Source organism: Suricata suricatta, chromosome 4, assembly GCF_006229205.1.
Source record: "Suricata suricatta isolate VVHF042 chromosome 4, meerkat_22Aug2017_6uvM2_HiC, whole genome shotgun sequence".
NCBI classification, from domain to species: Eukaryota; Metazoa; Chordata; class Mammalia; order Carnivora; family Herpestidae; genus Suricata; species Suricata suricatta.
In genome coordinates, this window is record NC_043703.1 from 131,095,000 (window position 1) to 131,110,522 (window position 15,523).

At 53.5% G+C, this 15,523-nt stretch overlaps 2 protein-coding genes across 2 annotated transcripts in view; both read right to left on the reverse strand.

Moving 5' to 3' along the window:
- Window positions 1-1,736: 1,736 nt before the first annotated feature.
- Window positions 1,737-3,219, reverse strand: ADRA2B (adrenoceptor alpha 2B). Its single transcript, XM_029936311.1, has one exon. The coding sequence runs from the start codon at window positions 3,217-3,219 to the stop codon at window positions 1,888-1,890; it is 1,332 nt and encodes a 443-aa protein (XP_029792171.1). The 3' UTR covers window positions 1,737-1,887.
- Window positions 3,220-10,575: 7,356 nt separating this feature from the next.
- Window positions 10,576-15,523, reverse strand: part of ASTL (astacin like metalloendopeptidase) — a 14,708-nt gene continuing 9,760 nt past the window's right edge. The window contains exon 9 of the mRNA XM_029938542.1: window positions 10,576-11,078. Coding sequence (XP_029794402.1) covers window positions 10,576-11,078 — 503 coding nt within the window. The remainder of the gene's footprint in view (window positions 11,079-15,523) is intronic.

Here is a 15,523-nt window from a genome sequence, read left to right on the forward strand (position 1 = left end):
CAAGGGGGCCATAGGCAACAATAGCAGGAGTCCCCGGGGACACACACAAGACTGGTCAGCAGATGTCACAAGTCAGCCCCTCCCCTGGGCCCGGTCTCCCCGGCCTCTCCCCAAGGCAGTGCCCTGGCCTCACAGTGAGACTGAGGAAGAAACTAGACAGGCCTCTCTCCCCAGAAGGGACTCTTTTTGATCCCCTCCATTCTCTCTACCCCAGAAAACTCCCTCAGCACCTCTCCAAATCTGGCCAGCCCCATTAGAGTGCTAACAGTGCCTCGGCTGCTCGGCCCTACCCCCACGCCTGCTAGATGCCCACAGGCTTAATGTTGAAGCCAGGCGCTCCTTGGAGAAGACTGGGAAACATCTTTCTGATGCTCCCAAGTCTTCTGGGTGCTAGGTCCTGGGGCTAGAGGGAGAACCAGGAGGGAGAGGCCCTTGGAGCTTCATCAGTGGGATGGAGCAACATGGCTGGATCAGAGATGGCCAGCCAGCCCCCACCCAGGGTAGGATCAGTTATATAGCACAGGGACCCACGTGGGGCTTAGAGACCTGCTTTGGTGCTCTAGTGGAAGGCTCCGGCAGCAGTCCACAGGGCCCTCACTCGCCTGTTCCAGCCCCAGCACCTGCCTGGGGGCCCGGTCACTCCCACCCCCTGGGGGTGCTGTCCAGCTCCCACCACAGGCTCTCATCTCAGATTGTTCTGGTGGTGTGGGTATGTTTAGCCATCTTGGGGAAACAAGTTACCTACTGGATGACAAAAGCCCCCCATTGGGGGGCCCAAACCACCGAAAACTCTCTAGTGTGGTGGGGAAAATGTCGAGAAGTCACCATGCAGCATAATAACTAAATGCTTGCAGGCACAAGAACAAGTTCTCGAAGAAATCCTTTAACTGAAATAGTGGTTCCCTATACCATTCCCCACTTCCAGTTTGGGGTAAGAATTCACACACCCCAGGCACAGAACAAAAGTCTACAGGAAGACAGATGGTGGTAAACACAGAGAAAGGGGATTTTTATATCACCAAATAATCACATTTTCTGGTCCTCTAGTGCATTCCCCCACGGAGCTCAAAGCTTTCTGCAAAGCCTTTCATCTCTCTGCAGCAAGTAGGTGGCAAGCCATTGTCGCCGGGTTTTTGCAGGGGGTGAATGCTAGTGATCAGGGATGTCCCGTCGAGGCAGAGGCCAGGCCTCCAGACCACCCTACCAAGGCGAGGCACCCACTGCCACACACCAGTGGCAGGTAAGGAACATGATTCCAGAGGAGGTTCTGGCCTTTAAAGGAGCTATAAATCTAAAACTAGGGGGAAAGACAAGAAGGCCCGGAAACAGGGCCAGGCCATACACTCCCCACCCAGCGCCTGATGGGGACCATGGCCACCCATTGTGGATCCCTCATTTCTGCCTCTTCCTCCTCCTCAGCAGCAGGTCCTCCTGGGAAAAGTGGAAGGCTGGCTTCCTGCTCTTTACCAGGGGCAGATGAGAAATAAAGACACCACAAGCAAGTGACCAGCCAGGGAACAAGGGGTCCTTGAGGAAGGAAAGCCCTCCCCCCATTGGCTTGCAGGGGTCTGGGGTACTGGGAGGGAGGTGCTCTCTTCTGTCCTGGCCTCAGCTAAGTTCAGGAAGTTCCAAGCCTTATCCATAGGCCTGTGCTCAGGCAGCGGGTAGAGAAGATGTCCCCCCCAAATCGGAGGTTTCACTTGGACCCCTATGAACAGCACCCCTGCCCCTGCCCCTGCCCCTCCCATGGGGCTCCCAAGATGAAGCCTGCAGAACCCAGGCAGGGACCAGCAAGCCCCAGGGAGGCAGCCACATAAAACAGGACAAGAATCAGACCGGTCCTGGTGCCACCTGGCACCAACCCCACATGGGCGGCAGGCAGGTGGCTCACCATGCCGTCTGGGTCCACTGGCGGCAAAGGATCCTTCGGAAGGCACGGCGAAAGTCCTGGTTAAAGATGGTGTAAATGACAGGGTTCAGTGAGCTGTTGCAGTAGCCGATCCAGAAGAAGAACTGGAAGAGGCCATGGGGCACCTTGCAGTGCTGTGGGCAGATGGCACCCAGGCTGTAGCTGAAGAAGAAGGGGAACCAGCAGAGCACGAAAACGCCAATAACTACAGCCAGCACAAAGGTGAACCGTTTCTCCCGGGTCAGCTGCGCCCGCCGCCGCCACCACTGCCCGCTGGAGGTGCCCACACCCCTGCTCAGGAGCACCTGGCCACGAAGGGTTGCCAGCACCCGGGACCCCTGTGGCTGCTGCAGGGGTGGGCTACAGGCAGAGGCAGGAGATGCTGGCAAGGCCTGAGGCTCACCCTCTTCCTCTTCCTCCTCTTCCTCTCCTTCCTCTGGAGATGCACTGCAAGCACCTTCCTTCTGACCTTGGCCTGAGTTGGGAAGGGCTGACCAGCTGGGTGGCAAGGCAGGGGTCCCAGGATCTTCAGGAGTATCCCCCTCCTCTTTCTCCCCACTGGGCTTGGAGTGTCCGTTGGCCTCTCCAGAAGCAGCCAGAGAGGCCAGGGTTGGCACTTTGGTCGACGCTCCAGTAGGGACTGGGTGGGGCTGCTTAGACTCACCCTCCCCAGGGCGACCCTTGGCCCTGGGGCCTCTGCGGTGGCTCCGCTTGGCGATCAGGTAGATGCGCAGGTAGACGAGGATCATGATGAGGCAGGGTGCGAAGAAGGATCCAATGCTAGAGGCCAGGATGTACCAGGCCTCTTGGTTGAGTTTGCACTGCGGGCGTCCACGAGGCTGGGGCGCCTGGTCGCCCTTGTAGATAAGCGGCGGCAGGGAGATGACGGCTGCGATGAGCCACACAGTGAGGATGATGCACTTGATGCGGCGTGGGGTGCGTTTGGAGTTGTACTCCAGCGCACGACTCACAGCCCAGTACCGGTCCAGGCTGATGGCGCACAGGTGCACGATGGACGAGGTACAGAAGAGCACGTCGAGGGCCAAGTACACCTCACACCACGTGCGCCGGAAGTACCAGTAGCCCAGCAGTTCGTTGGCCAGCGAGAAAGGGATGATGAGCGTGGCCACCAGGATGTCGGCGGCAGCCAGCGACACCAGGAACAGGTTCTGCGGGGCGCGCAGCGAGCGACTTGTCAACACAGCCAAGATGACTAGCGCGTTGCCAAAGATGGTGAAAAGGATGAGGAATGTGATGACCGCCGCGATGGCCGCGGTGGCCTGCACGGAGTAGGGCTCCTGGTGGTCCATGACGGGGCGGGTCGCTGCCACCCAGAGCGTGCTCAGCCAGAGACGGTACCGTTCTACGCAGCTAGGCTAGAGGGGGGGGGGGGGGAATCGATCCCCTGGCGGCGCAGAAGGCTCTGGAGGCCCATGGCCAGGCCGAACCGGGCCAAGGAGATCGAGGGATGCCTGGGGCCAGCCGCCGCCCTCCTACATCCTCTTCCACCGACACCAGGCGTCCCTGCCGTCCTCTCCGGATAAGTTTTCCAAGTTGTCCCACTGCCGTCCCCGCCCCGCCCCCGGACCGGGGGAAAGTTGCGCCCTCCCGCTACGAGGCTGCTAGACCCACGCTGGGGCCCGGGGCCCGGGGGGCCGGGCGGGAGAAATGGGGGGGCGAGCGCCACCGGTTCTCGGAGGAGGCGCAGCAGCCGAGGCGCCCGTTCCGCTCGCTGGCTCTGGCCGGGAGCCGCGCCTGCAGGCAGCCCGCCGCGGCAGGGGAATGGGAGGAGACCGAGTGCGCCGGAGGAGGGAGGAGACAGGAGGCGGGAGTAGGAGGAGGGGAGGGAGGCGGGGCGGGCGGGCAGACCAAGGGTGGATGGAAGGTGCGCCTCGCCAGAGGACCGGCCGGCAGCAGCCTCCCCTCGTTGCGGGCCTCCACCCTGGCGCTCCTACCCCTTTTCCTCTTGGCTTCGGCGCCACGAAAGGTCAGAGATCGGCGTCAGAGATCGGAGTCTTCGGAACTCCGGGAAGGATGCTCGCAGAAGCGGAAGGATTGGTGCGCACGGGGGCTGGGACCCATGCGGGACCTCTCTCCTGCAGACCGGGTCTGAGCACCAGGATCTAGGGCGGTGGGCACCCGCTGATCTCTCCCCGGGCCGCCCAGGAGCCCCCAGGAGCGAGTGGATGGGTGTATTGGGGGCACCGGCACATAGTGAACCACACCTCCTACCGGCCCCCGAGAAAGAAGCCGAGTAGGAGTTGGGGGAGCGGGAAGACTGCCCAGGAACCCCTTCCCCAAACGCTTTCTCTCCCCGAGCGGGTTCCGTCGAGCTTGCGGAGCCCTGCGAGGCTCGCGTGGCCAGGTTGCGAGCGCCCCCTGCCGCCGCCCGCGTGAAGAAAGAATCCGCGGCCAGCCGGGAGACCCGCGTCCTCGCAGCGTTCTGGGGGGCACTGAAAAGGCTCCCAAGGCCCGTGGGGCAAACGATTGCTCCAAGATTTAGGACTCCAGCTTTTCCGTTTTCCCCGCAGCTGCCTCGGTTTCCTCCTCTAAGGGCAGAGAGATAAGAGGGAAACTGGCTTGGAGTCCAATCTCGGCAACAATGGAGACGTGGACCAGGGTGGGGTCTTCTTAACACAGCTCAGAAGAAAAGTGGGTGTCAGGGGAAGCTTTGAAGGGGGAAGCAACCCTTTGTGTTTTGACGCCACCCCTCTCCATTCCAGCTGATTCCCCCACATATTTGCTGCACATCCCTCTTGGAGAATCTGTGGAAGGAGTAGGGTAAGAAATTTCAGATTAATCACTTGACCCCCATCTGGCACCCTCATCCTACTGTCCCTGTGGCCGCTGTCACCAGTGTCAGTCTGGGCAGCCTCAAGGGCACAATTTTTTCACCACTTCTGGAGCCCCTGATGCTATAAGCCCAGACTAGAGCCAGGCCCCATATTTATAGCCCACAGCTCTACATGGCGTCCTCTGTGTAAATAAGCATCAAGCCACTGCTGAAAGTGGGCCTCCTCCAAAGGACCTGGCCTTGAGACAGCATGCGAGCCGGACCTCCCTTCCTCCCTGCTCCATCTTCATGGGACCACAGGATGACCGACCAGTTCCCGCAGGCAATTATCTAACCCCTACTTGGGCTCCCAGCGCAGGGGTGGAGGGGTTCCTCAGTATAAGGCTGCACCTGCCTCCTGCCATTCTACTCGGCTGCTTTCTTAGGTGGATCATCCAACAGCCTCCCGCAGAGACAGGTTTTATGGATGCACCCCTCCCTCCTACTGGGCTGGGCCAAGCCTGGGCCCTGAGGTTGCCAGAGATGGACAAGTCTCAGTAGCCCCTTCCCTGCGAGAGGAGTGAGGGGTGGCCACCGGAGCTTGGAAAGCAGCCACTTAGGCGGTTTCCTGCCTTGTCTCCCAGACCCCTTGGCCCAGGGGTGGAGGGAGCTGAGGAGTCTGAGTGCCGTGGTGGCCCATAGGGGCATTAAGAGGGACCACTTTTTCATTCTGTCCAACCATACTCAGACTGGGGGGCCACTGGGTGTCTCCCCAGACACTGCAATGAGCATCAGCCTTTAGTCTCCTGGACCAAGTTCTCCTTGAAAGGAGGCTCCAAAGACCCCAAAGCAGCTGAGGCTGGGGCTGCTCAGACTCTCTCCCCTGCTCCTTCCTCCCCCTTGGGCCTTTGCTGAAGGGGCAGCTCTGGGTCTACCAAGCATCATGCCCTACTGGGCACAATCCCAGTTCAGGGGAACCAGGGAGAGTCTACAGGCATCTATCTGTGAGGCTCAGCCCAGCCCCAGGGTCTGTGTCCCCTGCTGCCAGCTCCCAGGTGTGCAGCTGGCTTTTGGGACAGTGGAGACCATTACATGACTTGATTCCCACTCTTCTCTGCAGCCTCCATGTGCCCCACCTACACCTTCCACTGCTGCCTGCTCCGCCCAGCCCTATGGGAATCAGAGCCTTGGGCCATAACAGGGCTTCCTTCAGCCCTTCCCCAACTAGATCGGACCCCCCCCCCCCCAACTGTCATTCCCTTCCATCAGGCCTGGCAGAATTCAATCCCAGACCCAGGCAGCAGCTGCCTCAGAGTGTTCCCAGCCACCTGTGGTGGGAGAGGAAGACAAGTGACGGGCACTGGCCTGCCTTCCTGACCCCACCAGGCTACCTGTTGGTCCCTGGGCATGCCCTGAGCTTCCACATCTCTAGTCCTTCCCAGGGACTGACTGCCCCCCTCCTTCATTGCTTGGCAGGCTCCCCTACTCTCCAGAGTCCACTCACCTTTTGCCCACTGCCCTCACAGAGAGAGACTCTGCTTTCCAAGTTCTTTGATGCTATGTACATAGTACCACTTTCACACTCGGAGAGATACTGAGATGGTGGTGGATGAGTTTGCTGCATCACATACCACCACCTCCACCCCCACCCCAGCACACACATCCCTTCTCTGTCCCCAGTACCCAGCCAAGACTGCTGAATGACAAGTGGCAGCCAGGCATCCATGGATGACGTCCACATGAGCCTTTCTCAGGTAATGTCCAAATGAAGGTGTCCCCAAGGGCCGGGGGGAAGTTGACCTAGTACCATCTTTTCCAAATCAACAGGGACAGTTGTCCCTCCCTAGCTGTGAGAGCACAGCAAGAGATGTGCCACCTTAGTTGATACTACTAGAGCCACTTCTCCAGGCCTGAGAGGAGACTGGCCCCAGGGTCTCCTGAGCCAGGGTTCCGCAGGGATGATGCCCAACTGGGCTTTGCACCCCAACTATCCCCAGAAGCCCCAACCTTTCAAATCCCTCAGATCCTATCCTGCCACCACCCCGTACCACCCAACCTCCTCACCTTTCCAGATCCTTGAGTCACACCCTCTATAACGTAAGGCCACCACCCTCTGCTCGATCACACCTCACCCGACAGAACCCCAACCCTGGTCAGACCTAAATCACCCACCCTGCTTTTGCCTGAGCAGCTCTTTCCAGAACAAAACACTCACTGTATCGACTGGCCTCGCTTTAAGTCAGGACCACAAATCTCCAGACTTTCCTAGTGTCCCACCTCTCCCACTCCAGAATCCAGATCCCTCCCATTCCCCTCACCCCAGATGCCCTTCCCCACTCCAAGCTGTGACTTTGCCTCAAACTTAGAAGATGAAAGCCATTAGGCAGGAAGTCACCCCCACAAGCACCTGCATCTGACTCCATCTCTGCTCCGAGGGCAAGTCCTCTGTATGTGTCCCGAACCCTCTCCTATCCCCCAGGCTTCTGCCGACACAATTATCACCCTCTGCTGTCACTCTTCCCCTGATACAGGGCCAGCCCCTGCCCTGGGAAGCCCTCCATGTCCTCTGTAGCTGCCGCCTTCTCAAACTGTTTGCTGCACTATCTCTAACCTCTCACATTCTCTCCTTAACCCTCCATTGGGCACCTGCACCCTGTCCTCGGCTGAATCTACTGCTGGTCATTCGTGACTCCATGCCTGCGTGTGTCCTCTTCATTTTCTCAGCAACATTGTAGATGACAGACCGCTCCCTTCCCTGGGAACACTGCAGGCTTGACTCCCTCCTCACAGGCCACCCCTTCATTCTCAGCCCCCACTTTTCCCCCAAAACTGCCAATCAGTGATTCTCACAGAGAATGGTGTTTGCCCCTTCTCCTCCAGGGAGAAGGCAATTTGGCAACCTGGCATTTGGAGAGCTTTCTCGATTGTCACAAGAGGAAGGGGGCGCTATTGGCATCTAGTGGGTCGTGGCCAAGGACGCTGCTAAGCACCTTACAATGTACAGGACGACCCCCACAACAATTCCGAGGCACAGAACACTAATAACAGAGACAGAGAAACCCCGGCCTAAATGTTGCAGCACCCCTGTTCAGTCCTGGAGTCCCCCCTTCTTCTGGACCCAAACTCTTTTTGGTAATTTCATCTAGCACCATAGCTCCCACCTAGAGGCTGAGGACGCCCCAAAGTACATCTCCAGCCCTGAATGCCAGGCTCATTCAGCCCATGCGTGCTCTCCTCTGCTCCGAGCCCTGCCTCTCCCGAGGTCTCTGTGCTGTATGTGGGGTCCTCACACCCTGTAGTCAGTCACGGGTGTGGTTGCCTCAACCTCCAAAACATGCTCCAGAAGCATCCATGTCTGCCCATTTCCACCATCCCCCTCACCCTGACTGCTACAGCCAAAGTGGCTTCCAACTGGAAGTGTGCACTTCCTGTCTATTTTCCTGGAGCAAACCATGATTTTTAAGTCTTAGATCTTGCCCGTCCCCTACTTAGTCCCTCCAATGGCCGCTCCCTGTTGCTCCTGGAATAAAACCATCCCTCACAACCTTGCCCTGCCAACACCCCCCCCCCACCATCCCACCTCATTTCACCCCTCCTCATTTCATCCCTCCAATCACACCTTACTTCTTCCTGCCTTAGGGCCTTTACACTGGCTATTTCCTCAGACTTTTCTCCTATAGTATAGTCCTTCCCATCATTTGTGTCCCAGTTGAAATACCATCCAGAAGGAATGGCCACCCCCATCATTTATCAATCTCTGATGCCTTATCTAATCACTGTCCATCCCTCTTCCACCTCCACCCCCAATAAACTCCACAAGAATAGAAACCCTGCCTCGCTCACCCTGTTACTCCTAGCGCCTATAGCCATGCTAGCCTGGCACCTAATACAACAGATTCTGTCAAATGAGTGAACAAGTTGCTGAGTGAGCCCACATAGTCATGGGCCTGGGGGTTGAGGAATAGGCCACAGACCAGGGTAACAGCCCAGGGCCCCATCCACAGCACACCCCTCATGCCGGGGCTCCAGGGGCTGGACCACAGGGGCAGGGTGGTGCTCGTGGTATAGGCCTGGAGAATGGGATCTGTAGGGATAAGTGGCTCCAGGGGTAGGTGGGAAGGGAGTGAACAAGGGCAGCCTCATCCCTGATCACCCCCAAAGAAGAGGGTGAAACACTCTTCCCCTTGAGCTGCCGGGCTCAGCCAGCCCCGCCTTCTGGAGAACCCACATTCTGAGACCCACAGCCATATCCTGATGGAGGCTCATCACGGGCCGCCTCTAAGGGAGGGCCTCCTTGCAGGCACCTCCTCTGACCTAGTGTGACTGCTGAGAACTCCCAGCCGGGGGCCAGAGGCCTGGCTCCACTACTTAGACCCATAGGTGCTAAGGCGGTCACACTCATTCCTCTGATAAGCTGGGGCACTACATTCGCTCTCCACCTTTGCTTTGGAATCTCCCAGGGAAGCAGTCACCCCACTAGGAGCACATCACCCACTCTAAACTCAGACAATCCTCCTCTCATGTCTGGGGGACAAGCAGAGGGACAGGGGTTCCCACACCTGACGATCCTTCCCTAATGCAAATACTTGAGACCAGGCCCCTGTTCAGTCTGAGAAAATCCCTTAACTCAAGACTGAAACCCAAGATAGACCAAGGACAGAGGCTCCAGTCTCCCACAAGGATGCCTTCCTATCCCGACTTGGCCCAAGAGGCTAGCAAAGGCCAAGCTCTCCCTGGAACTCACGCACAGCAAGCCTCAGCCCTGCACTGCCGCCCCTTGCCCCTCGGGCTCCTGTCAGGCAAGCCCATCTGCTTTCCCCCCTCCTCCCCAGGAAAGTGGGTGTAACCACCAGAGGGCCCCTCCTAGGTCAGTCGCCAAGGTTAAATGCACTCATCCACAGCCCAGTACCTAGCTCCGGGAACAAGTACCCAATTTTATTTCTGCCTTCCCCCCACCAAACATCTGAGGCACAGGCCCCACTGAGCCAGGACCCAGGCTCCTACTTTCCTCAAAGTCCACACAGCGCTTCCCGGGGTTTCCAACAGTTCATGAAAATGAACGCTCCAGGACTGGGGGACTCCTGGCCTGTAAGCGCCCGTGGAGACATTCTTCATTCCTGGAACAGCCCTCACACAAGAAGGCAGGAGCTAGGAATAGGGCTTCGGTGAATGAACATAAGCAGGATGACCACCCCCCATCCCCCACAGCCCCTTCACACCTTCCAGGGCCTTCTCTGGCCAAGTCCCTGCATGGAAGGAAAGGCTCCTGGGAAAGCAGAGCAGGGTGGGAAGGAGCTTTGAGTTCTGCATTCAGGGGCCTTCCATTCTTGCTGAGTTTCCCATTGTGCAGTGCTAGAGGGTGCCTCCACCCCATGGAGTGGCACCCCTGCAGCCAGAACCTTCTGGCACTGCAGGGGAGCAAGCTGAAAGCCTGAAAGCAGGGTTGGAGGCTACAGCCGCAGGGCAGTACTCCTAGCACCCAGACATCAGGGATGGAAGACTGTGCCCAGGAGCCATGGGCTCCCTGCAAGTCTTGGCCCAAGGAAGAGACAGAGGCAGTACCTTAGCATGCTGGGGGTGCTGTGACCCACCTACTCACCCTGATTCCCAGGGGGCCTCAGGGCTGGAACTGGCCTCTGCCCCCACCCCCCTTTTCCAGACCCCTGGCCCTAGAGCCCTGGAGAAGGTCACCTCCCATTCCCAGCAGCCTCCAGGACTGGGGCAGAAGTTGAGAGCAGGCAGAGCCAGGCATCTCTTGATAAACCCAGAAGTCCCCTCTGTCCCCAGGAACCCTTAGGAGAACAGATAGAGAAGAAAGGGGCAGAGGGAGAGTCCCAGGCCTCATATAGGTTAGCCAGATTGGGGCTGGAAGACAGGGTACTGCCCGGAGGGGCTAGGGGTTATGCAACCCAGCTACTCTAGATGGAGATGCCCTTCCCCCTTGGGGACAGAAGCCACAGGCTCGACTTCTGGGCATCCCACTGAAAGGACTTTTAGGTACACGTGCTCCTGGGAGAGCTGGGCTCCCCAAAGTATCCTGAATGGGTACAGGCTGGTCTTCTGCTTCTGGAGATGCGGTGGGTGGTACAGAGGGCACTTGGGCCGGCCAGGACCTCTCTAGAACAATACCAGGAATGCCTGCTCCAGGCCTTGAGTTTAGGGAGGAAGCTGGGGTCTGAAGCAGCCTTGCAGAGGCCTCCACACCCAACTTGTTCAGCGCAGGGAACGTCCACCTACGTGGGCTCTCTTCAGGCCCTGCAACAACATCCTGGCCTCTAGCCTTCGAACCACTGGGGTCAGGGCTCCCAGATTCTGCAAACAACGCCTTCAGAAGCTGCTGCAAGTATGGTCTAGAGGTGGGAGTAGGGCTCCTACCATCGCGGTGGGGCTGGAATCCTGAAGCAGGAAAGACAGGAGGTTATGCCCCAGCATCATAAAAGGAAAATGTCTGGCCTGGCTGTAGAGAGCCAGAGTGATCTTTCGTTTCATTAGTAGGGATAGCTCAGCTCATTGGATATAACCTGCCTCACCCCTGCTAAGCCACTGCTCAATACTTTCAAGACCCAAATTCTCAACCCTTAAAGACAAGGACCATAGAACCATCCTATTCCCTCTCCTCTTGACCTCCTCAGTCACCAGAAAGTCAGGCCATAGGGCTCTTCCATGGCCTCCCTTCCATACCACCCCCCCCAAAGCTGCTAATGGTCAATCCACCAGATAGCTGAGCGCGGATAGCATGGCTGCCTTCACTATTCCAGCACCTCATGGGGTTCTCTGTACTGAGGGACACCCTGCTCTTACCACCCCACGTCTGAAGCCTCCTGCAGAACTTTTCCTGCACTTGCAACCACCTCCAAACCCAGGGCATCAGGAGGACATTACTGAGCATTGTTGGGCACGTACACTTAGTGGGACAGGCCCTCCTTGTTCTTCACTGCCACTCCCGGACCACCGATGCCGCCCACAGCTTTACAAATCTCTTCTTCTTAAGCCCAAGTTATCTGGCCAGGCACCTCTACCCTCTCAGTGCTGTCTCTCACTCATCACCCCTGCCCATGCACTGAGGGCTTCATGATGAGTCCAACCTTTCATCAACAGACACTGACCAAATCAAAGTGGATAGGCTTCAACCGGTGACTCTTCTTCCCCCTGGTTCCATGGATCTCAGTGTTCATTCCCTCCCCACCACCAGACCTGGTCAGTACCAGATACCACCACTGCAGAAGTCTCCATGCCTGGCAGCCCACTCCTGTACTTCCAAACCCACCTGTTTAAATATCACAATGATCCAGCCCCTCGAGCACATGACCCCCAAGGTCTTCCTGCTTACAGGCTCCTTGCTTCCAAACTGCTCTCCTCATCTGACTTGGGCTCCACAACCTTCACTGCAATTACTCAAGTGCCTTCCCCCCCCCACCCCGCCCCGTCACTTGCCCACAGAACCCCAGTCCTGGAGGACCAAGTCACCAACCTACGCCATGCCTCCACCTGGCCACCAGCTTCCCCAGCACCACCCACAGCCCTGCAGGGTATCTCTATCCGGTTTCTTCTCACGCAGACCAGTCAGCAGTGTCACACCTTTCCCTTCACATCTATCCCCTTCTCCCCAACTAGTTTGGTGACTTCATGTCATTCTGTGACCAAAGCCCTCAGAAGTCCATGCATCTGCATATCAAGATCTACATGCAAAGTTAGGTTTGTGCCTGTCTTCCTTCTCATTAGGGCCAAGTAAGCTCAGATATATCCTTGGAGACCTATCCACCAAGGGTACCTCCTACCCAAATGTTTTAGATACTCATCCCTTTGCTCTCTGAAACCATCCTTTCTCCTTCTCCTTTGGGTTATTTCAGCATCCAAGCATGTTTGAATGTCTACCATCATGGTAAACCTTCCCTAGACCCACAGCCCCTTCCAACCACTTCCCAATTCCATTCCTCATGATAGTCCAACCTCGACAATAGTTACCCACAAAGCTCTTGCCACATTATCTATTCTTTTTAACTTGAAGTATTTGCTATTTGGTACTATATATAGGAAAGGATAGTCTAAGAAATGGTGCTAGAGAGGTGCATGGGTGGCTCAGTCGGTTAAGCATTCAACTTCAGCTCAGGTCATGATCTCATGATTTGTGAGTTTGAGTCCCACATTGGACTCTCTGCTCTCAGCACAGAGCCTACTTCAGATCCTCCATCTCCCTCTCTCTCTGCCTCCTCCCCACATGTACGCTCTAATAAATAACAACCAAAAAAAAATGGTGCTAGAACTGGGTAGTCACATGCAAAGGATGTAGGATTAAATCTTCATGAACTTAACTGAGGCAAAGGCTATTTAGATAGGACACCAAAAGCACAGTAAAAGACTAAATAAGTCAGACCCCATCAAAATTAAAAATGTTTGTATTCAAAAGGACACAACCAACCTATAGAATATGAGATATTCGCAAATGATAGGTCTGATAAGGGACATGTATCTAGAATACAAAAGAACACTTTCAACTCGGCAATAGGAAGACAACCCAAATGAAAAACAGGCAAAAAGACTTGAACCTACTTCTTTGAAGAAGATATGCCAATGACCAATAAGCATATAGAAGAGGTCATTATAAAAATGCAAGTCAAAATGACAATGAGCTATTCTTCATATCCACTTAGGGTAGAAATAATCAAAAGAAGAGACAATAGCTAATGTTGGTAAGGGCATGAGAAATTGGAACCTTCATATACACTGCTTCTGAGAGTGAAAAATGATACAACCAATTTGGAAAACAATTTAGCAATTAAATCTGGAGTTACCATAGGACTCAGCAATCTACTCGTAAGTGTATATCCAAAGGGAAAGACAAAGATTCACATAGTATCTTGTATACAAACATTCATAGCCACATTCATCATAATTGCCAAAAAGTAGTAACCCAAATATCCTTCAACTGATGAATAGACAAGATGTAGTCTATCCATACGAGTTGGGGTGTCATTTGAAAATAGAAGAATGAAGTGCTAATATAGGTTACAATATGGATGAGCCTTGAAAACATTAAGAAGCAAGTCACAAAAGATCACAGATCCTATGATTCTATTTACATAAAATTTCCAGAATAGGCAACCCTAGAGAGAGCATAGATCCATGGTTACCTCAGGCTGGACTTAGGGGTACTGACATGCAAGACGACCTAGGTCATGGAGTTTGCAAACTTCAACTTCAAGGATGTCAGGGTGCCTAGGTGGCTCAGTCATTTAAGCATCTGACTCTTAATTTTGGCTCAGGTCATGATCTCACGGTTTGTGAGTTTGAACCCTGCCTCGGGCTCTGTGCTAACAGCGCAGAGCCTGCTTGGGATTCTCTGTCTCCCTCTCACTCTTAAATAAATAAATAAATAAATAAATAAATTTTTAAATGCTGCCTCTGCCACTTACTGGTTATGGGATATTGGCCAAGTCAATTAAGCTTGCTATTTAAAAAAAAAAAAAAAAAAAAAGACCGCTTACCCAAGTGGCTGCAACAATTTACACTCCTGTCTGCAGGGTATGAACCTGATCTCTGCTCCATTTTCTTATTAGCATTGGGGATGATCAAGTCTTTAAGTTTCTGCCAATATAGGGGGTATAAAATGGTAACACTGTGGTCTTTGCTTGCCGTTTCCTCAATTTTGAAGGAGGTTGATGGTCTTGTGTTTCCCATTTGGATTTCGCCCCCTTAGGTCCCTTGCCTGTTTTTCTGCTTTGTATTTCCTTCTTTTTCTTATCATGTTCTTATGTATATTATTATATATTAATATGTAAGATATATGTGGATTTTAGATACAATTAGTTATGGGTGGCAAAAGTTCTCTTCTGATTTGTAACTTGTTTTCACTTTGTCTTGATAATAGTTATTATGTAATTATAGCCTAAGTAGTAGTTATTATGTAATTATAGCATATTATAATAGTTATTAATGTAGCTGGGTTTAAGACTCTCTACCGTTTTATGGTTTGCTTTGTGTCTTATATACAAGATCCTTACTGAAGCACCTGGGTGGCTTAGTCAAGTGACCAACTTCCACTCAGGTCATGATCTCATAGTTTGTGAGTTCAAGACCCAAGGTCCTGAAGATAATTTATTATAGTATTTTCTAAACGTTTTTCTGTTTATATGTAAGTCTTACATCTTATATCTGGAATATATTTGTGCATGAGGAGTTGGGATTTTCTTCAATGGATAACTAGTTATCTTAAAGTCATTTAATAGCTCATCTAGTCTTTCCTTAATGATCAGCAATGCCCCTTTATTAAGGTTCCACTTCTGAGTGGCATTCATTTATGCACCCTCTATTCTGTTTCTTGCAGCCATCTATTCTTGCATCAATGTTATGCATTTATGGAGACATTTTATAGGCTATATATTTATAGAGACAGTTTATAGGCTATACATTTGAAGTCTATATGAATGTATATTTTATATGTTAAATAGTTTATAAAATATGTTTATAGAAATATGTAACTTGATACCTGCTAGGGCAAGCCCCTCCACTTATTTTTCTTCAAGAGTATCTTGGCTATTGTTTGCCTTTTGTGCTTTTATGCAAGTTTTAGTTTCATCTGTCAAGACTGCCAAAAAGCTTCTTGGGATTTTCAGTGGGAATTTACTGAATCTATAGATCAGAACTGACACTTTTACATGGCCTATTAATGAGCAGGATATATATCTCTATTAAAATCATTAAAGATTCTTAAAAGTTAAATTTTTCATAGAACTTTTTACATAACTTGTCAGATGTATTCTTTGAGATTTTTATTATTTCTATTCTAATGGTATTGTTTTTTAATCATGTGTTCCAATCACTGATGTACTCAAATAGAAATT